Source organism: Rutilus rutilus, assembly GCF_951802725.1.
Source record: "Rutilus rutilus genome assembly, chromosome: 1".
Taxonomy (NCBI): Eukaryota; Metazoa; Chordata; class Actinopteri; order Cypriniformes; family Leuciscidae; genus Rutilus; species Rutilus rutilus.
Window position 1 is genome coordinate 18281441 of NC_140209.1, and position 25447 is coordinate 18306887.

The following is a 25447-nucleotide window of genomic DNA, read 5'->3' on the forward strand; positions in this document are numbered from 1 at the left end:
TACATTTCTGTATGGGCACTCTGCAATCAGTGGAGCTTAAGTTCCTGTCAATGAAGACAGTGCTCCTGGTTGCATTGGCCTCCATCAAGAGGGTAGGGGACCTGCAGGCATTTTCGGTTGACGAAGCGTGCCTGGAATTTGGACCGGCTAACTCTTACGTGATCCTGAGACCCCGGCCTGGATATGTGCCCAAGGTTCCCACCACACCCTTTCGAGACCAGGTGGTGAACCTGCAAGCGCTGCCCTCGGAGGAGGCAGACCCAGCCTTGGCACTGCTCTGTCCAGTACGCACCCTCCATGCTTACGTAGACAGAACACAGTGTTTCTGGACTTCAGACCAGCTCTTTGTCTGTCATGGAGGGAAGCTGAAGGGAAAGGCTCTCTCCAAGCAAAGGTTGTCTCACTGGATAGTGGACGCCATTGCTTTGGCTTACCAGCAGCAAGGTCGACCATGCCCCCATGATCACTGAACTCATTAAGATCCTTATTTCTGACTTTGATTTTGTTGGTTACAGCATAACTGTGAATTTGCATAAATGCCCAGAATTTTTGATATAATATAAAGGATTTCTTAAAAGTTGTTTAAAAAAAAAAACTTACTTTTAGGCACACGCACACGTCAAGATTCAGTCTATGCATCTCAACAATGGTTACGAGCAGAATATTCAATTAGGAAAAGTAAATTACATAGACAATTCAGATCATAATTTATTCATACCGCAATGCATGATGGGAGCCATTAATGAGTTGTGATTGGTGGCAGCCACTGCAACATGCTTTATTATTGTCACCATTGTTGAGATTCACAGGCTGATTATTGATGTCTGTGTTTCTAAAATAATTTATTAGAAAATCTTTTAATCAGAACAATGTTTATTAAATAATTTGAATTATAAGTTAAGTACTGATAATCATAGGCTGTAGAATCACAAAGCTGCTGCTAACAAGTTAAACCAAACTATCTCAAAAACTATAAGTTTCATTTTTCAGATCACAGCATGATTATGTCAAAACATTACCAACACTATCAGGTCACATTTTACTCTGTTCATTTAACTGTTATAAATCAATAACAGCAGACAAACAACAGTAAAAATTATAGTGTTAATTTAACACTCATATTTTAACACTTTACACTCTTGAGTGTGGACTCATATCTGACACATCTCCATCTGAAAGCAGGTGAAGGCGATTTACTACTAATCAAGGAACCGGCTTTACTGACGAGATGCACCTAACAATATCGTGCAATATATCGCCCAGCCCTAGGCACAGCAAGTGTATAGACATATTCATTTTCAGGGTAATTCAGTGTTTGTCTTCTGTATATGATCATTAACAAGTTTCTCACTGAACTGTGCACATTTTTTGTGTTACTAGTTTTCTTGTTGCACTGATTGCAAAGTAAATGGCCTCTGCATGTCTGAGTCCTTTGCTCTCAGCCTCCTTTATGGTGCTCTCCTTCTCCTCAAGGGTCACCTTCTCAAGTGCTCTGCGAATATCTGATGCATTCACATTAGAATACATAAGAAGTTCTCCCACGAACGTGCCAGAAAAAGACTGCTTAGCTTCATGTCGTGACTCCTCTGCTAAACGCCAGTATAATTCCTGCCATTCTGTTTGATTTAGCTGTTTGTGCTCCTGTTTGTGCTGCTTTTTTTTCTCATCTAGTTTCTGCTTCTGGATCTCCTGAATGCATTTTTCTGCCTCCTTAAACATCTCATTTGAAAAGTATCCATTTTCTTCCATCATCTTCTCTATTTTACTGATCAGATCTTTGAGATGTGGGAAACTGGCAGACTCATTATCCAGACAGAAGAATCTGTTTCCACAACTCTCTACAAGTTCTTTAAGAGCTGGATCACCTTCCTGTAGATACTCTTCAATTGTTTTCTTTCCTTTCTTTAACTGATTTTTGTGAGTGAAGACGATCATGGAATATTTTGGCATCTGTTCTCCAAACACTTCTTTAAGTTTCTTTATTGTATTTTTCTCCTCCTCAGTGAATCGACCCACTTTAATGACAATAATAAAAGCATGTGGCCCAGGAGATGCGAACATTATGCATTTTCCTATTTCAGATATAATCTCATCCTCACTGAGTTCAGTATCATAAAGTCCAGGTGTGTCGACCACTGAGATCTCTTTACTAAACCTCACTGTAGTTTCTGAATGACACTGTTTCGTCAGAGAGTTTAAACTGGCTGAAGATTCAAACACGTTTCTGCCGATGATGGTGTTTCCAGTGGCACTTTTCCCAGCTCCAGTTTTTCCCAGCAGAACCAGTCTGATCTGGTCTTTCCCCGCATCTGGAAATAAAACAGAATTATCAAATGAAACTAAGGCAGACAGATCAAATCACTGATAACGGCAAATAAAGGCACAATATGTCATTTTCCCCTCTACATACGATGGAAAATAATCCAACAATACTCGGAGTTATTAACATAACTGTACACAACAAAATCCCCAGTGTTACATTAACACTGCTCAGTGTTTATATGAGTCCACACTCAGGCTATGTTTACACGGAAACGATCTGAAGAGAAAACGCAAAAGTGGCGTTGCGTTATCACTTTTTATTCTGCGTTTAGACGAGCGTTATGTGGGGGAAATCTGCGTGCATATGGTGACGCAAAAGTGTGTGAAATTCAATGTAGTATGCACTCCAGACGGCTAGGTGGCAATGTGAAGCACTGCCACACAACAACACCAAGTCAGCGCGCCTGCGTAACAACAATCACTGTCTAGCAGACTTTTGCGTTTTTACCCTTTAGACGGAACGCGATGGTGGAGCGTTTTTAAGATTTCCACTCTTGAGGGTGGTTTCACTTTTTTGCGTTTTTAAGCCCCAAAAACGCTGTCGCCGTCTAAACGAAAGGCACATCTGATAAAATATTTTTACGTTTTCACCCGCGAGCGTAAACAGGGCCTCAGAGTGTTATGAGTAACACTGAAGCAATGTTAAAGTGTTTTGTTTTACTGACTCTCTTGTTCCATCTCGTTCATCAAAATGAACGAATCTTTTTCGGGAATATTCACAGGGAACATAAATAATTACTTTACCTTCCGAGTCTTTCATTCATTTGTCACGTGACAGGCACAATGAACGATTCATTACTATTAACTTTAGATTTAGTTTGACTGCTGTAACTGATTTATAACAGCCAGATGAACACGGAGAAAATGTGATCTGATGGTGTTGGTTGTGTTTTAACATAATCATTATTTCATAACCATTTGACCTGAATCACTGAACTCATATAGAGCCTAATTTCTGAGTTAGGTTTACTTTATTGATTATAGCAGTACTATCCTCGAACCACATAATATTTTTAACATTTACAATGTAATCAAAAGACATGAATTATAGATCAATTAATTGAATTTCAATTTCAGCTCCCAGCGATCACCAAAATAGTACAATCGAGAAAAAACTTTTATTTTGCCATGTTCTGTTTTGAAAGAACGTTCTAATTTTGTCTTGTGTTATGAATAACACGCGCACGTGCACATCCACCCCTCCCAAAGCCATAAACTCTCTCAGCTTGAATGCTTGAATGTTAAACTGATAAGACTTAAAAAGAAGTAAAAATGATCAACTTTAATTACAATGCAATGCTGGCCCAATTGTGCAAGTGACAATCCTGTCATGTCCCAACTAAACGCAAGAGTGTAGTTTCAACTCTTGCCTTGTCCAACCCATTTTGAGAGACAGAGAGAGAGAAGACGCAGCACCGCTTAACACTCATGCGGTTTGTGAAATTGCATCTTGGAGAAAGTTTTAAAATGATTAATTTGATTTTATAATCTGTGTGGATTAATTTAGGATACTCATACAATCTACATACTAAAGTGAATCAATGTTTGCAGGGGAATTGTCCTCATTATAAGTGGTAGACCTGCGGGAATTATTAAAATACTCATTTTAATAGTTGAAAAAAGTACAATCAATGTTCAAATTTCGATTTTTTAAGAATTGTTGAAAGGTGTCTTTTTAATAAATGCAACACGTTCCCAAAGTCATGTGAAATAATCGTGCTACATAATCGTGATTTCAATACTGACCAAAATAATCGTGATTATGATTTTTTCCATAATCGAGCAGCCCTAATGAATTATCTGTGAATCTCAACAATGATGACAACTATAAAGCATGTTGCAGTGCATTCTAGGTACCACCAATCAAAACACATTCATGGCTCCCATCATGCATTGCTGCATGAATAAATAATGATCTTATGGTCAGAGTTTATCTGTTTATCTGAATATACGGCATGCCACCATTGCTGAGATTCATACGCTAATTCTTGATTTCTGAGTGTGCCTACTAGGGTTGGGCGATTTAAATCGCGATATTGTTATGCGCATCTCGTCAGTAAAGCCGGTTCCTTGATTAGTAGTAAATCGCCATCAGTCAAATGAAAGATTGGTATCTTAGAGCACACCCAGGATTCTAACCGACAACAAAGACTTGACAGAGCAGCCATCAAGTATTAGACACTATTCTAGATTATTACATGAGGAAGTTTATTGTCCAATAATTAGAATCTCTGTTTTTTCAGAATTACGTATAGAAAGTTGCTAGTCATCCAGTTCCCTTTCAGTCGAGAACGTCAGACGTACACAGCAAAATCCCCAGTGTTATTACTCCTCAGTGTACATATGTGTCCACACTACAGGGTGTTAACATTAACACTGAAGCAGTGTTGAAGTTAATGAGATAATTAAGTGATTAATTAAAGGTGAACTAAGTAACTTTTTTACCTTAACTGAACAGCTTCGGAGTCATTGGAATGGTTATATTTCTTATTTCAGGTTGAATGGTGGTCGTTTCGCACCCCCCTGGTGCCCGTGAGCCGAAAATCCGCACTTGCAACTTTGAGCCGGCGGGCCGCTGGCCGCCGCGTCAGGAAGTATCGCGTGATATCAGGTCTCGCGATGTAAACAATTGCTTTACGGCCAAAAGAAATCTGCTAAAATGCTGTCATTATTGCGCTCCCTCACGCTGTTCGAACCCGAATGAAGAAGACGTTTTAAAGAATGTCCCATCTGCTTTGATGTCGTTGATCTACTAGGTTCTGGTGTTTGATAATCGCCAACGAGTTTTTACAACAGTGTTGTCAAATATCTATTCCGAAGCTGTGGGGGGAGATCTAGAGAGAAACCTGTGAGCAAAAAGCGAGAATACAGCGAAGAAATCCCGAAACTACTGAGCCCCGCTTTAAGTGATGATCGGCCATTAGTAGTGACACCTAATGTTAATAAGCAGAATCATTGATGGAAAGAGAAAAAACAATAACAGAAAAAAGAGAAACACAAGAACTACAACTGACTTCGAGTCATTACACATTGTTGCACTTATTATTACCAGTTTGACTTTATTTCTGTCATACATCTAAAAAAGTTCTTGAGATTCAACAGAAGTTTAGACGGTAATGCTTTATGGAATTTTTCGTTTCACCATTTTTCGTCACCATTATGATGATCAGTGTTTGCTTTAGTTGGGCTCTTGACCCTTTTCATTTTTTTATGTTAGGTTTTCTCTGACTGTTCCAACATTGTGTTTATAAAGCACATTTGTTACTGCAAGAGAAATCATAACCTGTTCACAATATGTTTTGATGATAATGACATTATGAGCATGTAGCAACCTGATTCCATGATGCAATTCAGAGTCTAAATCTTTAACTATATGCTTGATGTCTCATTTTAGTATTGGTGATTCTAGTCCTGAGATTCTACAGTTTGAGATCCAAAAGCAATTTGAACAATTTTGAAAATACTTTGTGCACGGAAGTTATTGTGTTTAAACACACAGATATCAAGAATCAGCATATGAATCTCAACAATGGTGACAATAAAAAAACTAGTGACAAACAGATTAACACTGAACATCACAAAACAAGCTTCTAAAGTTATAATAAAACAATAGCAAAATAAAAGCAAACAGAAAAAAAAACTTTATTTTGCATACTTTATTTATGCTGCAATGCATGATGGGAGCCATGGATGTGTTCTGATTGGTGGCTCCCATCATGCACTGCAACATGAAGCATTTGTGTGATTGTCACCATTGTTGAGATTATTCGTGATGTCTTTGTGTGATTTTTAAACTTTCAGATAATTAAAACATTGCTGGAATAAGCAACTGTAGTGAAAAATTAATAAAGCATTAGGATAATCAGTTGCACATGCTGGGTGAGATCAGTGAATCAGGCCACTAGTAATTTCATCATCTTAAACCTAACTTGATCGCAGACCAACTGCAACAAATGGTCTGTACGATTAAATTAGGCTTACGATGCTTTCGGGAAACACAGCCCAAGTCATAGCTTCTCATGCCACAACAAATGTGCTTTATAAACACAGAGTTGGAGCAGCCAGAGAAAAACTAATGTTAAAAAGGAAAGGGTCAAGAGCCCAACTAAAGCAAACACTGACCACCATAATGGTGACTTGAAATGAAAAAGTCCACAAAATATTACCGTCTAACTTCTGTTGAATCTCAAGAACTTTTGTAGATGTATGACAGAAATAAAGTCAAACTAGTAATAATAAGCGCAATAATGTGTAATGGCTCGAAGTCAGTTGGTGTTTCTCTTTTTTCTGTTCTTGTTGTTTCTCGTTCCGTCAATGATTCTGCTTATTAACATCAGGTGTCACCACTAATGGCCAATCATCACTTAATTAATCACTTAATTATCTCATTAATTTCAACACTGCTTCAGTGTTAATTTTAACACCCTGTAGTGTGGACACATATGTACACTGAGGAGTGTTAATTTAACACTGGGGATTTTGCTGTGTAGTCGACGTCGACAGAATGGGATCACGCATAGGGAGCCTGTCTTCTTCGTACTATTATTTAATCAAGCCAATTCAACATTAGGCTTGTTTGAGATGAGCAAAATCTGCGCAGAATCAATCACCGGTGATCAGCGCGAGATGCATGCCGGTTAGAAATGTGTCCGAGTGCGGTCCGCCTTGCTCTGATGTGTGAATATTCCCAAACTATCTGACAGTGCGATCTCTATGGGTTATGCAATGTAATTTTTATAAAAAAATAAAAAACACATATGTCTGTATTAAAGAAAAAAAAGATTGATAAACATGTATTTGGAATGGAATTAAATAAGTAGGCTACTTTGGGTGTCTTGTTCATTATATATATTTTCATATAAAAGCGACAGAACTTAAATTCCATCCAGTTTATTAGCAACACTGTGCACAAGCGTGAATCCCGTGAATCCCACGATATCCATCTTTGATCTCGTAGGTGTCTGATCCACTGCGAGAAGAGAGATCTGTCCGTCTTGCCTTCACTTTTTTCACTCCTCCCCTCACTGCAGCCGCCTACTCTCGCATACATTTCAGGCGAGGCAAGGCACATCTCAAATAAGCCTATTGGCGTGCGTGATTACAAGCTCAGCCCCGCAGCGGGGGTATAAACATGGAAGTGGACACGTGCACCAGTTGCCTTTCGCTTTGGAGCCGATAGGATGTCTCTGAAGAGTTACTACTGTTTATACTGCAGTTTATACAGCAAGCGAGTGTGTCTGTGTTCTTGCGGGAAGACCTCCCAGTGTCGGTGTTTCTACAGCGCGAGTGCAGTGGTGATCGCAAGCTTCTTGAGCTCTCAACTGCTGTTTTAACAGCATCAAATTTCTATTTGTTTGTTTGTTTGACGGTTGGTTAGAGGGCGAGAAGTGAGTGCTTCACTGTTTCAGTTCGCTGATTCAGTGTTGCCACGGTCATTCCCTGTGTGCTCCGGCACTGGTGACGGTCCCATTTCCTAAAATAGCAACATGGGTGTGAGTGCGTCTTTTTCAAGATGCCATTTCATCCGTGCGTTTCTGGGTGCGGTAAGGCTCTGTCCCCCTCTGACGGTCATGAGAGTTGTATCGCGTGTTTGGGCTTACACCACACTGAGACAGCTCTCGTGGATGAGTCATGTTCCCATTGTGGGAATGTGACCATCTCGGTGTTGAGATCGAGACTCGCCTTCGCCAAAAGCGTGGGTGTAGTCCCCGCCTCTGGGCCCCGCCCTTGTGTCTCCTCTGGGTTACCTTCCCAGAGAAGACCTAGGGTGCCGTCCGAGCTGGGTGATCTGAGGATTACAGTGAGGGGCAATCCGCCCGGTAAATCCCTGTGGTCCCGAACCGTCTCGGTTGGATGATTGGTTTCTCGGGGCGGGCCGGGCTGGTTCTCAGCCCGCCGCCCCGGTACCTTTCTTTCCTGAAGTGCATGAGGAGCTTACAAAGGCATGGACGGCACCTTTCTCTGCCAGAAACCGCCTAAGTAGCTCCTCCCCCCTCACTACCCTTGATGGGGGAGTGGTTAAGGGTTATGAGGCTATCCCTCTGGTGGAGCCGTCTGTCGCGATGCAACTGTGTCCGACGGCCACTGCCTCATGGAAAGGTGATCCTCGTCACCTCTCTAAGGACTGTAAGTTCTCGTCTGCTCTTGTGGGCAAGGGTTACAAAGCCTGTGGGCAAACCGCTTCCTTTCTGCATGCCATGGCATTGCTTCAGGTCCACCAGGCCCAGGCACTCATGAACATGCACAAAGGTAGTCTGGACTGTGAGCTCATGGGTGAGCTCCGCACTGCAACTGATCTTGCCCTCAGGGGCATGAAGGTTGCAGCTCACGCAATCTGTTCAGCAATGTCCACCCTTGTGGTCCAGGAGCGCCATCTCTGTCAGACTCGGCTATGCGATTCATTGTCGCTCGGCTCCGCTCAAGCTCAGTGATAGTCATCACACTACAGGTTGAGCAGATATGCTCCTGAAAATTCAGTGATATTCATCACACCTAGTGTTAAGCAGTGCTCCTGTCTTGCCTTACTACTGGCGAAGGATGCGATATAGCCGCTTCCTCCAGCCGATATGAAGGCCAGTTTTTACAAACTCGTTCTTCATGTACCCAGTATGTGGTGGGTCATGACCATCTTGGCCCTGTGTCACTTGTTACGGGCCCTTTCTATGAAAGCCAAGTTACTACACAGAGTGGCAGTTTTAAGCTCCACCCCCAAGCTTGGTCTGCAGTGTTTGACCTGAATGACATGTACTTCAGATCTCTAACCTTCCGCACCACAGGCCATCCTGCGTGTTGCGTTTGAGGGTTTGAAGTATCAGTACAGAGTACTACCCTTCGAGTGCTCCTTAGCCAGTTGGGTCCTCAGGTCAACTGGGAGAGAGTAATCTCGCCCACGGGCTGAGTATCTCTTTTCCAGTATGGAGATGGACTCGGTCTGTCTGGTCAGTGGTAATTCAGAAGTGAGAAAGGGTCCCACTGAAAGAATTTTTCAGAGGCTCCTGGGGCATATGGCAGATGAAGCCACTTGGCTTCCTCCGTATGAAGACCGCTTCAGCACTGGCTTAAGCTCGAGTCCCGAGGTGACCGTGGCAGAGCAGCACGTCCTGTGTGACAACAGATCACCCCGGCCTGCTGCCAAACCCTCAGCCTGTGTCCGAGGGGCCATGTATAAAGGGCATGCTTTAACGGAGGCCTGGGCAACCTCCGACTGCATTGGTTTTCATTACCTCGAGTTGTTGCAGTTCCCTTCGCTTCGAGCCACGCTTGGAGACTCCATCTCCGGGTGATACAGCAGACACTGGCTCAGCTGGCCCCGGGGCCTCGCAGAAATGCGTTCTCCAGTGAGCCTTCTAAGTGGCTATGCGATTCATTATTGCTTAGCGCTGCTCAAGTTCAGTGATCTTCATCACACTCAGGTGTTGAGCAGAGATGCTCCTGATGCTCAGTGATCCCCTTCACAGCTGGTGTTGAGCATTGCTCCTGTCTTGTGCACCCATATCGCTTAATGTACGTCAGGAGTGGAACAGGTCTTGATAGTTGTTATTGGACAACCAGACCTAGTTCCCTTCGACAGCCCTTCCTGACTTCCCCGAATACATTCTCAGGGACGGGGCATGATGGCACCCGCATTCAGACCCCTGGAGAGATTCCAGGCCGGTCCTAAAAGTGGATGCGGAGGTTCAGGTGGTTACCGTAACAAATGTCTGGTAGTCACCATCACTTCTGCGAGAGAACCCTCTAAAAGTGGTAGTGTTGCTTATGGCAAATAGAACTGAACCTATTCGTGAACCTATTCGTTGAGTGAGTCTTCTCTCCGTGAGGAGATCCTGAAAGCGTTCGGTCATTTCAGTGCTCTCTTTCCTGTAAGATGGGTTGAAGTGAGGCTGTCCTCCACCCTCAAAATTATGTTGCCTCTATTTTTCTTTTTGTTGCACATCATGATGTAGTAGCATGGGAAGCACATCCTGATCGTCAGGTTCCTGAGGGAGCAAGGTACTGAAAGAAGGCCTAGCGCCCCTCTTTATCCTCTTGGGCCTTATCGCTGGTGCTACTGCACTGTAGAGACAGCCCCTGAGCCACTGCAGGCAGTGAGTTCAAAATTCTGTTTTTAAACAGTTCTCCTGCTCGTATGGTCTCTACTAGAGGGTAGGGACTTGTTAGCTTTTGGTCAACGAGTTGTGCCTGTAATTTGGGCCGGCTAACTCTCACGAGTTAAGACCCCAGCCTGGATAGGTGCCCAAGGTTCCTACCTCTCCCTAAAGGTGGGACCAGGAGGAGGCAGACACAGCCCTGGCTTTCTCTGTCCTTCCGCTTCATTGCAGTTATACGTCACAGAACGCAAGTGAGCTCCTCTGAAATGAGTGTGTGCTCCCGCCTAGGCGTTGACACAGTGTGCTTCACTGACAGATATTGTAGAGTTGGGGGCTGGGCGACACCTATGTTCGAACCACTGCTTCTCGTGGGCTCCCTTCTCATGAAGCCAGATTCACTTGAGCCCGGTTTGAAGTGTCGGTTTGCTGCGCCATTCCCCTCCTATGGACCGGATACGTGCGCCATTTTTGCTCCAGTTGAGTTCCCTTTAACTGAACCCTGTCGAGTTCCTCCACACCCTCCTGCGACGGACGCGGCAGAGCGTCTGAAGCCAGGCCTACCACTCGTACGCACTAGTGGAACTTGTGTTAGGCTAGGGTCCATATGTTGTGATCCCTATGGTGATCCCATATGTGTATTCTTCCGCGATACGGCTCCCTACGGCGAGCCTGTGTCTTCTTCCCTTGGCAAAGTTTCTGCTGTCACTGTCTAAAAAGAAAGGTGAATACCTCCCCCTTAAAATTGCAGGGGGATCAGGAGGCTTCTGTCTAGGCACTGGAAGGTGGCAGCTTAGTGGCGTTTTCAATGGGGGATCCCATTCAGTCGACTACGTCTGACGTTCTCGACTGAAAGGGAACGTCCTGGTTGCGTATGCAACCCACTGTTCCCTGAAGGAGGGAACGGAGGACGTAGGCTGAATTTAAAAGAATGTTGTGGTCAATAGTATCAAATGCAGCACTAAGATCAAGTAACACTAATAGCGAGATACAACCACGACCGGATGATAAGAGCAAATAATTTGTTACTCTAATGAGAGCAGTCTCAGTACTATGGTACGGTCTAAATCCTGACTGGAAATCCTCGCAGATATAATTTCTTTCTAAAAAGGAACATGGGCGTCAGTTTGGTTTGAAATGTGCTGGGGACAGAGACGCATTCGGAAGTGCATTTTCAGAAGTGCTGGGTACAATGATGCATTCATTTTTTTTTTCTCTTTCGCACAGGTCATGTTTTGAAAGACAATGTCCTGTAGCTTACTAATGTAAAAAAAATAAAAAAATGTTTAATAAAAAAGCGTTGCTAACACAATGCTAAATCAGATGTATGTACAATAACATTATGATGTCCAGCAATCGAAATGGTACATTGGGTTTAATTTGTCGTTTAATGAGGTCTAATATATATTGTTAGTGGTGAGAATTTTCACGTGAATAAATACATAGATCTGACTATTTTAAGCGTGTATTTAACCCTCTGGGGTCTAAGGTGTTTTTGGGGCCCTTGGGATGTTCTGACATGCCCTGACATTTGTGCTTTTTTCAGTTATTTATAAACATGTTAAAAATTCACTCTATATAGCACAAACAGGGCTACCGTAATATGTGAGCAACATGTCTGTAGAAGTTTGTATTTTTAAGAGAATAATGTTTATGCGTGGTTATTGAAAAAAATCAAAATGAAAGTTGCTGAAATAAGACCACAAAACTCATACTAAATATGTGTCCACAAGACTTGTGACTAATGGATGTTGTCGCTTCGAGTTCTGGCTTCAAAATTATGTGAAAATAGTCTTGCTTTATCGTTCACAATAAAACAATACATTGATTTAAATTGTGTAAGACAGGTTTTGCTTGGAAAGCCAATATGCGAGGGGGGCGTAAAGGGGGAGTAGTTTACACCTGAGAATACAATGTCCCACCCATTGTGCGTAACGTCTTGCATAATGAGCCATTCATTCAGGTGTGACACTGAATAAATAATAGCCACAAGAATAAAAAAATAGCCACAAGAATAAAAAAATAGCCACAAAAATAAATGCAAGGACAAAAGATATATTTAGAAGAAGACTTATATTGACCATTTAAGATTTTGCTTACATCTATCTTGTAAATATGTTTTGCTATTTTATTAAAAAGGTTACAATTACAACAATAATTACAATTTCAACAATATTTCAAGTGTACTCTTTCTTTGTAAAAAAAATGACTATAGGCCTACATTTTATCATATGTATTCATTAGTTTGAATATAGCCAACATTGGAACATCTAACTAGGGCTGGGCGATATATCGCACGATATTGTTATGCGCATCTCGTCAGTAAAGCCGGTTCCTTGATTAGTAGTAAATCGCCATCACCTGCTTTCAGATGGAGCGGTGTTAAATTAACACTCCTGGGGCTGGAAGTGTATATGAGTTAGGGCTGGGCGATATATATCGTGAGATTGTTATGCGCATCTCGTCAGTAAAGCCGGTTCCTTGATTAGTAGTAAATCGCCATCACCTGCTTTCAGATGGAGCGGCATTTACTACAAAGAGCCGTAGTTAACTGACAAGCTGAGCCATATCGCATTAATATCGCGGATGTATCGGCAGCAATAATTAATGCGATATGGCTCAGCTTGTCAGTTAACTACGGCTCTTTGTACACAGCAAAAACTCCAGTGTTAAATTAACACTCCTGGGAGTGTATGAGTCCACACTCAAGAGTGTTTAAGTTAATGAGATAATTAAGTGATTAATTTAGTGATGATTGAACATTATTGAAGACACCTGATGTTAACAAGCAGAATCACTGAAGGAGAAAATCTCAAATTGTAAGTTACCGTTATGACGATCAATGGTTGCTTTAGTTGGACTCTTGACCCATATATAATTAACTTTCGATTTTGTTTGTCTGTTGTTTCTGAATTATAATCACCAGTTGAACAAAGAAAAAAGTGATCTGATGGTGTTGGTTATTATGACAATCATCATTTGAACTTGATCACTGAACTCATTAAAATCCTTCTTTCTGACTTCGATTTATGTTGTTGGTTAGTGAATCTGCATAAATGCCCAGCATTTTTTATATAATATAAAGGATTTCTTAAAAGTTGTTAAAAAAAAAAAAAATCATTATTTTAGGCACACACAGATGTCAAGATTCAGTCAATGCATCTCAACAATGGTGACGAGCAGAATATTCAATTAGGAAAAGTAAATTACATAGACAATTCAGATCATAATTTATTCATACCGCAATGCATGATGGGAGCCATTAATGAGTTGTGATTGGTGGTAGCCACTGCAACATGCTTTATTATTGTCACCATTGTTGAGATTCACAGGCTGATTATTGATGTCTGTGTTTTAAATGAATTTATTTTAAGGTCTTTTGATCAGAACAATATTTAGAATTATAAGTAAAATACTGATAATCATAGGCTGAAGAATCACTAAACTGCTGCTTACAAGTTAAACCAAACTATCTCAATAAGTTTCATTTTTCAGATCACAGCATGATTATGTCAAAACATAACCAACACTATAAGATAACATTTTACTTTGTTCAATTAACTGTTATAAATCAATAACAGCAGACAAACAACAGTAAATATTTAAGTAAACATATAATGGTCTAGAGCCCAACTAAAGCAAACACCCATCACCTTAACGGTAACTTACAATTTGTGATTTTCTTCTTCAGTGATTCTGCTTGTTAACATCAGGTGTCTTCAATAATGCTCAATCATCACTAAATTAATCACTTAATTATCTCCTCAGCCCTAAATGCCACTTCATCTGAAAGCAGGTGAAGGTGATTTACTACTAATCAAGGAACCGGCTTTACTGACGAGATGCGCATAACAATCTCACGATATATATCGCACAGCCCTAATATGAGTCCACACGTATAAAGTGTTAAGATATGACTGTTAAATTAACACTCAAGAGTGTTAAAGTTAATGAGATAATTAAGTGATTAATTGAGTGATGATTGAGCATTACTGAAGACACCTGATGTTAACAAGCAGAATCACTGAAGGAGAAAATCACAAATTGTAAGCCACCGTTATGGCGATCATTGTTTGCTTTAGTTGGGCTCTTGACCCTTATATGTTTACTTTAAATTTTACTGTTGTTTGTCTGCTGTTATTGATTTATAACAGTTAAATGAACAAAGTAAAGTATGATCTGATAGTGTTGGTTATGTTTTGACATAATCATGCTGTGATCTGAAAAATGAAACTTATTGAGATAGTTTGGTTTATCTTGTTAGCAGCAGCTTTGTGATTCTACAGCATGCGATTATCAGTATTTTTCTTATAATCCAAAATATTTAATAAACATTGTTCTGATCAAAAGACTTTTAACCCTTAGAGGTCGGCAATCACGCCGGCGTGATCTGATCGCTTTTTTCTTTATCAGTGCAAAAAGTAATCAAAATTCTAATATTAATTTTTATTTTATATGCTTGTGTTATACATCAATCGATCCTGTTAAATGTGTATTATTTTTGTGTATACTCACAATAAAAACAAACTGTTGTGCTTTTCGCCAAATAAAGAAAAATAAACACGAAGCCAGTTCTGCCTTCTCTCTGCCAGTGTAGTCCATTCTGAAACGCGTCCGAAAATCTGTCGTAACTCAGCGAATACTTCTCACACAGACTTGTGAGATATGTCTTTATGAAGCTTGAATTCTCTTCTTTTAAGTGAAGTAATTAATATAAAAAACAAATGTTTTCAACTCATGTAATCCGTTTGAAAGCAAGGAGAGGTGCCGTTTTTTCTTTCTGCCTCATTATCTCTATAATGAGCTGAGGCCGCCCCGGCCCCGGCACTATTCACATGGTAAATAGTTTAGGTGATCTAGATGCTTCGCACCCGCCCCCCCAATCAATGCCATAAAAACACAAAGTTTCTTCATCAGATTCACTGATAGTTTTCACGTGAGTAAGTACGTATACTCAAGTGGTCTAGTGGTAGAACATTTGCCAAGCGTGTCAGAGGTTCTGAGTTCGAATCTGCACTAATATATATTTTTTTTTTTTTTTTTTATCAAATCAGATTATGTTTATCAGTGGTTGTATATCAGGCAGAGACATGTTTGTGTGTATTTTGTTTTGTAATTTCACTGGAACGAATAGAGAGTCTCCACAACGGATTGAAGCGCGCGTCCGAGTGAAGACTGCGCGAGCCTAAAACAAACACAGTATCCGCGGGAATCCACGGCGCAAACCTGTGAGGGGCTGTGTTTTCTCGAGCCCCATATCAGCTCGAGAAAACACAAGTTTATTCAGATCATTACTTGTTTACACCGTCTCGCTGCTCTGTGAGGAATAATAATAATGGAAAATGTCCCTCAAAAGGTAGATGTAAACAAACTATTAAAAGGTAAACATAATTTTTTTCTTTAAATAATTTTTATTGTGTTTTATTAGTAACAAATTTGGGGAGAGGATGAATATTCCAAAACTGAAAATACAGTATGAGAATTAACTGCACAATTACTAGACATGTATAACTTGGATATTATACAATTTGCAAGCACAATTTGTAAAAAAAATAAAAATAAAAAAAATGTATATAAAAAAATATAAATAATATGTATATGTATATATGTATATGTGTGTGTGTATATATATGAAGAGTTCAGATGCAAAAGCCTCTAAATGCCATCTGAAATTTTCTTCTAGAATGATCAATTTTATGAAGCTTGTATATTTAAGTTAGCTATAGGTGACACACCTGAATGAATGGCTCATTAAGTATGCAGGGGCATTGTCTCACAAGGTGTGAACTACTAAATATGCATGATGCTGTTGGAGCGTTTACGCCCCGTCCGCATATTGGCTTTCCTAACTAAAAGTGTTTCACAAAACTAAAATCAATGTATCGTTTTATGTGAATGATTAGGCAGGGTGATTTTCATATCATTTTGAAGAAAAAATTCTAGGCGATGACATCCATTAGTCAGAAGTCTTATTGCAACATATTTAGTATGTGTTTTGTGGCCTTATTTCAGAAACTTTAATTTTTGGTTTTTAGATAACCATGCATAAACATTTTTCTCTCAAAAATAAAAACATGTACATACATGTGGCTCACATATTATGGAACTCCTGTTTGTGCTATATAGAGTGAATTTACACCTTTGCCATTAATATGTTTATAAGCAACTGAAAAAAGCACAAATGTCAGGGCATGTCAGAACATCTCAAGGACCCCAAAAACAGCCCAGACCCCACAGGGTTAAATGAATTTATTTAGAAACACAGACATCAATAATCAGCCTGTGAATCTCAACAGTGGTGACAATAATAAAGCATGTTGCAGTGGCTGCCACCAATCACAACTCATTAATGGCTCCCATCATGCATTGCGGTATGAATAAATTATGATCTGAATTGTCTATGTAATTTACATTTCCTAATTGAATATTCTGCTCGTCACCATTGTTGAGATGCATAGACTGAATCTTGACATCTGTGTGTGCCTAAAAGTACAAATTTATTATTTTATTTTTTTAACAACTTTTAAGAAATCCTTTATATTACATCAAAAATTCTGGGCATTTATGCACAATTACAGTTATTCTGTAATTAACAACATAAAGAAAGAAGGATCTTAATGAGTTCAGTGATCAAGATCATCATGGCGGCGCGTACAGACGCAGCGGCTCGACGTCTCTCCAGTATTTACAATTTAGTGTTTATTTACCTGGCTATTTTGCTTGTTTTCACTCGAAACACTCGGGCGAACCTGATTCAGAGTTATTTTAACTCTCTGTAGAGAGGGACCAAATGTTCTCTGAACAGAGTTAGTTTAACTCTGGGGATTTTGCTGTGCAGTGGAAAACAAAATTACATTTCATGTAATTTTAAAGTAAAATACTGTTAAATGTACGGATTTTGGAAGTACGCTGTAAAAAAAAAAAAAAAAAAAAAACTTACCATTGTATTTACCATACCTTACCGTAATTTGTATGTTTTACATCATTGAACTAAAATTTACGATAAAAAAATGGCATCTTTGGTTGCCAGTACTTTACTGTAAAAAATACAGTATTCAATATTTTAGTTTTTAACGTTGCTGAGTTTACGGTAAAAACTGGCAGCTGGTTGCAAGTGCTTTACCGTAAAAAACACAGTAGTAATATTTTAGGTTTTATGGCATTGAACTTATTCTAGTACACATTTGTATTACAAACCAATTTAAACCAGAGGTTTAGACGTTGATGCTTTATTAAAAATAAATAGCACCATTATGTAGATCAGTGTTTGCTTTAGTTGGGCTCTTGACCCTTGATTTTCCAACTTTAGATTTTCTCTGATTGCTTTAACTGTGTTTTTAAAACACATTCATTATAGCATGAAAATTAGAGAGAAAATATCATCAGGTGCTGCTGGCTATTTCTTGATGATGATAGTGATGATGCTAGTCATCATGTAATGATATGATTCACTGATCTTATAAAGAGTTTTGTGATTCATGGTATGAGGAATATTTATTACTACTATATTTCATGTTTTTGATTATATTAGCTCTGTGACTCTACTGAATTCAAGCCAGCAGTGACAAACAAATAATCTGAATAACTTTAAAAACACATGGTACAAAAAAGATTTTAAACTACTGAACAATTAAGACCAACACAGTCATCAAGAATCAGTGTATGAATCTCAACAACGGTGGCAATCAACAAAATAATCAGATAAAACTCTGAACATCACAAAACAAGCTACTAAAAAAGTTGCAACAAAAACAACAGTAAAAATAAAAGCAGATAATAATAATAAAAGAAAATACTAAGGCAATTCAGCATAATTTATTCATGCTGCAATGCATGCTGGGAGATATTGATGAGTTTTGATTGATGGCTCCCATCATGCACTGCACTTTTATCATTGCCGTTGTTGAGATTCATACGCTGATTCTTGATGTCTGTGTGTCTGAAAGATACAGTAATTCAAAACTTTAATGTGCACAATGTTTTAAAAATTCTTCTGATTATCACAACACTGATGTATTGCAACAACAATTAATAACCCATATAATCAAAGATAAGACTCTGTATGAGCTCAGTAAATCAGGCCACTATATGATGGATGTGTCATCATCAACATATAACCAACATCACCTTAATCATTTTTTCTCTGATTTTCTTGCCATAACCAACATGTTTTATAAACACAGAGATAAAACATCCAGAGAAAAACTAATGCTAAAAATGTAAGGGTCAAGAGCCCAACTAAAGAAAACACTGATCACCATCATGGTAACTTTAAATGAAACAATAAATCATCAACATCTAAACCTCTGTTAATTCTCAAACAGAGGTGTAAAGTCCTTATATTACTCCATATTTAAGGTCCAGTTCTGGTTTATTTCTTTGCTCTTGGCTGACATGTGGCATTGCTATGCAGAGGTGTAAAGTCCAGGTTCAGAAAGTAAAAGTCCTCCTCAGTATTGTATTCCAATCACCTGGATTTGCTAATTCAGACAGGAGAGAGAACTAATTAGTAGGGCTGACTTCTAATAGTCGAGGATTCGACGATTCGATTCGGAGAGGTCTGATTTGACTATGAACCTCATTGAAATTTAAATAAAGAAAACAAAATTTAAATAAAGAAAAAACTAAATTTAAAATTTAAATAAAGAAAAAACTAAATTTAAAATTTAAATAAAGAAAAAACTAAATTTAAAATTTAAATAAATAAAAGACGGAAAAAAAAAAAAATAATAAAAAAAACGGAAATTTAAGTAAAGACAAAACTAAATTTAAATAAAGAAAAACTAAATTTAAATAAATAAAAGACGAAATTAAAATAAATAAAAAAAAATAATAATAAAAAAACCGAAATTTAAGTAAAGACAAAACTAAATTTAAATAAAGAAAAACTAAATTTAAATAAAGAAAAACGAAATTAAGTTAAATTAAAAACGAGATTAATTTAGATTGATAATAACGGGTAGATTGATAATAACTTCAGAAGAATCAGACAACCACAGGTGCAGTGGAACACTTTTCATATGTGAAGAAGTGATTTTTTTTCTTTTTCTTTTGGGACAATGTGAACTTAAGCTGAAGGCTGCGCGCGAAGCGTCTCAGCAACGAAGACATCCTTTCCTTTTTCTTTTTCTTTTTGCTGCATGTGCACTTTCTGAAGCCCATTCGATTATGACTTATATTAGGCCTATGTTTATTTTCGTTGTTGTGTAATTGTTTTTATTTATTCAGGCAGGCTTATTGTATTTTGAAAAATGTTTATGACATTTTGGACTAGTGCCAGGCTGTTGCGCTAAGTTTAATTTTATTAAAAATTAAACTGTGTGAACTGTGAATTAAAAGCCAAGAAATAGGTTCCTAAGTGAGAGATAAAGGCATGTTTTGGCACGTTGTTGTTTTTGAAGCCAATTTGTTCCTATTTTATGTGAACTTTTCTGATGTTTGATATATGTGTGATATGTTTTGTTCATCTGGCTTTAAATGAATAAAAGGTATTTGTTACACATTTGTTTTTTTTAGCTCTTTTGTTTGAAATGGAAAAAATCTAGCTGCTATCAAAAAAAAAAAAAAAAAAAAAGGTTTGACTATCAGTCGACTACGGCAAAATCTAACGAATCAGATTCGACTATGAAAATCCTTAGTCGAAAACAGCCCTACTAATTAGTGAAATCAGCTGACTGAGTTTATGGGTGGAATAAACATATGGCAGAACTTTTACTTTCTCACCCCTGGACTATACAACTCTGATTAAATCAAATACTGCTTCAGTGTTACTTTAACACCCTGCTGGTGGTTCCCTTATGAACACTGAGTGATGTTAATTTAACACCTGGGATTTTACTGTGCACTTATTGAACGAATTGCCATATGTTTGTATTTTTGAAGTCATTTGTAATGGCAACATGTAAAGGGCACTTACAAAAGACCTCAGGAGCATCCATGCTTGTTCTCCTCGTTTGTTTCATGATAAATTTCCCTTTTTTCTCCACCATCATTCCTTCTATCTTCTGCAGTAGTCCTTGTATCTCAACGTCTGATATACTCTTATTATTGAAACAGTGAAACTTTCCTCCACATTCAGTCACCAGTCGCTGGAGATCCACATGGTTTTGTAGATGTTCATCAATGGTCTCCTCCAGATCCTCCAGTTCATCTCCATGTGTGAATAAAATCATGATGTAATTCTGAACTTCAGGACCAAATAAACCTTTAATGAAATCCAGGATCTCCTCCTCATTTTGCACAGGTTTCTCTAGAGGAACGGTGATCAGAACTGCACTGAGACCTGCTGAACATCGAGAGACCAGCTGATCCTTCATCTTCTCCAGCTTCTCTTTATTCAGATCTGGATCCAGTAGATCTGGAGAATCAATCACACACACCTGCTTCTCTCCTATCTGTGTTTTACCCTCACACACTTCAGACTCATGATTTTTTACTTTAAACTTTTTTTTCCCCAGTATACTGTTTCCAGATGAGCTTGTCCCAGAACCCTTCCTGCCCATTAGAAGAATCCGGATCACTGGATCATCTGAACTGGAGCTGATCGCTGACATCTCTGAAAGATACAGAAAATATATGTAAATATGTAAATATTAGGGATGGGCGATATATCGCACGATATTGTTATGCGCATCTCGTCAGTAAAGCCGGTTCCCTTGATTAGTAGTAAATCGCCATCACCTGCTTTCAGATGGAGCGGTGTTAAATTAACACTCCTGGGGCTGGGAGTAGGGCTGGGCGATTTAAATCGCGATATTGTTATGCGCATCTCGTCAGTAAAGCCGGTTCCTTGATTAGTAGTAAATCGCCATCACCTGCTTTCAGATGGAGCGGCATTTACTACAAAGAGCCGTAGTTAACTGACAAGCTGAGCCATATCGCATTAATATCGCGGACGTATCGCCAGCGATAATTAATGCGATATGGCTCAGCTTATCAGTTAACTACGGCTCTTTGAACGCAGCAAAAACTCCAGTGTTAAATTAACACTCCTGGGAGTGTATGAGTCCACACTCAAGAGTGTTTAAGTTAATGAGATAATTAAGTGATTCATTAAGTGATGATTGAACATTATTGAAGACACCTGATGTTAACAAGCAGAATCACTGAAGGTGAAAATCACAAATTGTAAGTTACCGTTATGACGATCAATGGTTGCTTTAGTTGGACTCTTGACCCATATATTATTAACTTTAGATTTTGTTTGTCTGTTGTTTCTGAATTATAATCACCAGTTGAACAAAGAAAAAAAGTGATCTGATGGTGTTGGTTGTTATGACAATCATCATTTGAACTTGATCACTGAACTCATTAAAATCCTTCTTTCTGACTTCGATTTATGTTGTTGGTTAGTGAATCTGCATAAATGCCCAGAATTTTTGATATAATATAAAGGATTTCTTAAAAGTTGTTAAAAAAAAAAGAAAATCATTCTTTTAGGCACACACAAATGTCAAGATTCAGTCTATGCATCTCAACAATGGTGAGGAGCAGAATATTTAATTAGGAAAAGTAAATTACATAGACAATTCAGATCATAATTTATTCATACCACAATGCATGATGGGAGCCATTAATGAGTTGTGATTGGTGGCAGCCACTGCAATATGCTTTATTATTGTCACCATTGTTGAGATTCACAGGCTGATTATTGATGTCTTTGTTTTAAATGAATTTATCTGAATGTCTTTTGATCAGAACAATGTTTATTAAATATTTTGAATTATAAATATAGTACTGATGATCATAGGCTGAATAATCGCTAAACAGCTGCTAACAAGTTAAACCAAACTATCTTAATAAGTTTCCTATTTCAGATCACAGCATGATTATGTCAAAACATAACCAACACTATAAGATAACATTTTACTTTGTTCATTTAACTGTTATAAATCAATAACAGCAGACAAACAACAGTAAATATTAAAGTAAACATATAATGGTCTAGAGCCCAACTAAAGCAAACACCCATCACCTTAATGGTAACTTACAATTTGTGATGTTCTTCTTCAGTGATTCTGCTTGTTAACATCAGGTGTCTTCAATAATGCTCAATCATCACTAAATTAATCACTTAATTATCTCCTCAGCCCTAAATGCCGCTCCATCTGAAAGCAGGTGATGGTGATTTACTACTAATCAAGGAACCGGCTTTACTGACGAGATGCGCATAACAATATCGCGATTTAAATCGCCCAGCCCTAGCTGGGAGTGTATATGAGTCCACATTCAAGAGTGTTAAAGTTAATGAGATAATTAAGTGATTAATTAAGTGACTATTGAGCATTATTGAAGACACCTGATGTTAACAAGCAGAATCACTGAAGGAGAAAATCACAAATTGTAAGTTACCATTAAGGTGATGGGTGTTTGCTTTAGTTGGGCTCTAGATCATTATATGTTTACTTTAATATTTTCTGTTGTTTGTCTGCTGTTATTGATTTATAACAGTTAAATGAACAAAGTAAAATGTTGTCTTATAGTGTTGGTTATGTTTTGACATAATCATGCTGTGATCTGAAAAAGGAAACTTATTGTGATAGATTGGTTTAACTTGTTAGCAGCAGTTTTGTGATTCTTCAGCCTATGATTATCAGTACTTTACTTATAATTCAAAATATTTAATAAACATTGTTCTGATCAATAGATATTCAGATTACTTCATTTAAAACACAGACATCAATAATCAGCCTGTGAATCTCAACAATGGTGACAATAATAAAGCATGTTGCAGTGGATGCCACCAATCACAACTCATTAATGGCTCCCATCATGCATTGCGGTATGAATAAATTATGATCTGAATTGTCTATGTAATTTACTTTTCCTAATTGAATATTCTGCTCATCACCATTGTTGAGATGCATTGACTGAATCTTGACGTCTGTGTGTGCCTAAAAGAATGATTTTTTTTAAAAACAACTTTTAAGAAATCCTTTATTATATAAAAAATTATGGGCATTTATGCAGATACACAGTTATGCTTTAACCAACAACATAAATCGAAATCAGAAAGAAGGATCTTAATGAGTTCAGTGATCAAGTTCAAATGGTGAATGTTATAATATAACCAACATCATCAGACAACTCTTTTCTTTGTTCAACTGGCAGTTACAATTCAGATACAACAACCAAACAAAATCTAAAGTAATCATATAATGGTCTAGAGCCCAACTAAAGCAAACACCCATCACCACAATGGTAACTTACAATTTGTGATTTTCTCCTTCAGTGATTCTGCTTGTTAACATCAGGTGTCTTCAATAATGTTCAATCATCACTAAATTAATCACTTAATTATCTCATTAACTTAAACACTCTTGAGTGTGGACTCATACACTCCCAGGAGTGTTAGGCCCCGTTTACACGTACATGGTTATTTTGAAAAACGGAGACATTTCCCTTCGTTTGCGCCCTTCGTTTACACGCAAACGGAGGATTCGCCAATGAAACCGATTCTTTCTAAAAACTCCGGCCAGAGTGGAGATTTTGAAAATCTTCGTTTGTCCGTTTGCATGTAAACAGAGAAAACCGGAGTTTTAGGTAGCGACGTCACAGAATGTGACTATTTTCGGGATTCTGATTGGCTAAGGTGGGCTTGAGCTTCTCGTTACACTGACACCTACAGGTTTGGCATGCTCTTGACAGCATATACACAGGTTCGTGTGCACGATGTTATTTTTGAAAACGAAGAGGGGTGAAATGTCCATTTATGAAAATAGCCACCTACGTGTAAACGTAGCCTTAATTTAACACTGGAGTTTTTGCTGTGTACAAAGAGCCGTAGTTAACTGACAAGCTGAGCCATATCGCATTAATTATTGCTGGCGATACGTCCGCGATATTAATGCGATATGGCTCAGCTTGTCAGTTAACTACGGCTCTTTGTAGTAAATGCCACTCCATCTGAAAGCAGGTGATGGTGATTTACTACTAATCAAGGAACCGGCTTTACTGATGAGATGTGCATAACAATATCGTGCGATATATCGCCCATCCCTAAAAAGAAGACATTAAATCTGTGAAGATCTCAGCAGAGGAGGATTAAACAACTCCACAAACCGCATTACCAGCTTCACTTATTACTAACCAGACTGACTTTATTTCTGTCAGACGTCTACAAAAGGTTTTATTGAGAATTAACAGAGGTTTAACTCTAATGTGTTTCATTTAAAATCACCATATCAGTGATTAGTGTTTCCATTAGTTGGGCTCTTAACTTGTATAATATCTTTAAATTTTTGGCTGCTGTTTGTCAAACACATTTACAGCAGCAAAGAAAGCTAAATTGACTTGTGATCAGATGACGATGGTTATCTGTTGATGGTTTGATAATCATCATGAAATAGACTGATTCAGTAAGGTTTTTATAATTTAACAATTGTGTTGTCACATTAATATTTTTTTCACAACACAAACCCTGTGTTACTGCAGCATGAGTTTTTGCTGTGTGTGAAGATATTTCTTACCTGTCAGTGATGAAGGTCCCTCTGCCATCTTTAGTGAATGAAACTTCAGATAAATCACAAGAATAATGCTTCAAACAAAACATTAATAAATCACACTATTTAAATGAAACTTGTCGAGGTTTTGCTCAAAAAACTGAGAGAGCAGTAGCTGTTGAGGTTAGCTTTACATCCACTTTGTTTGTGATGAAAAACTCCCCAGTTAGTTTCCTGTTCTTCATGTTATACCGGTTAGAGGAGTTGTTCATCTTTGTTTCTGGCTTCTGGCAACACAAATGATATGTTTTGGTAACCACTGTTACAAAGACCACAACCTATGGAAGTAAATGTGTAAAGGAAATGTATATTTGTATGTTGTATGTTTAGATTTGTTATGTTTGTGATTTAGTTAATAAAACTTGTGCGCAATACGTATTTGGTTCTGATTCTCTGCTTGCAACAAAGTTTATTTTATGATTTAGATTTTGATTACAGGCTCTTAGTAGTACTTAGTAGTAAGAAAGACATTTCCCGCCCCCGGAAATGAATATATCTTAGAATTAATGGACAATAAACACTGATTGTTCATGGGACAAA

At 38.3% G+C, this 25447-nt stretch overlaps 1 protein-coding gene across 1 annotated transcript; it reads right to left on the minus strand.

The window, feature by feature from the left end:
• Positions 1-1347: 1347 nt before the first annotated feature.
• On the minus strand, positions 1348-25059 carry LOC311304253 (GTPase IMAP family member 8-like; the record flags this gene model as incomplete). Its single annotated transcript, XM_084431178.1, has 3 exons — positions 24875-25059; positions 20323-20961; positions 1348-2309 (listed from the first exon to the last, which is right to left on the minus strand). The coding sequence occupies exons 1-3, from the start codon at positions 24900-24902 to the stop codon at positions 1348-1350; spliced, it is 1629 nt and encodes a 542-aa protein (XP_084287304.1). The 5' UTR covers positions 24903-25059.
• Positions 25060-25447: the final 388 nt, after the last annotated feature.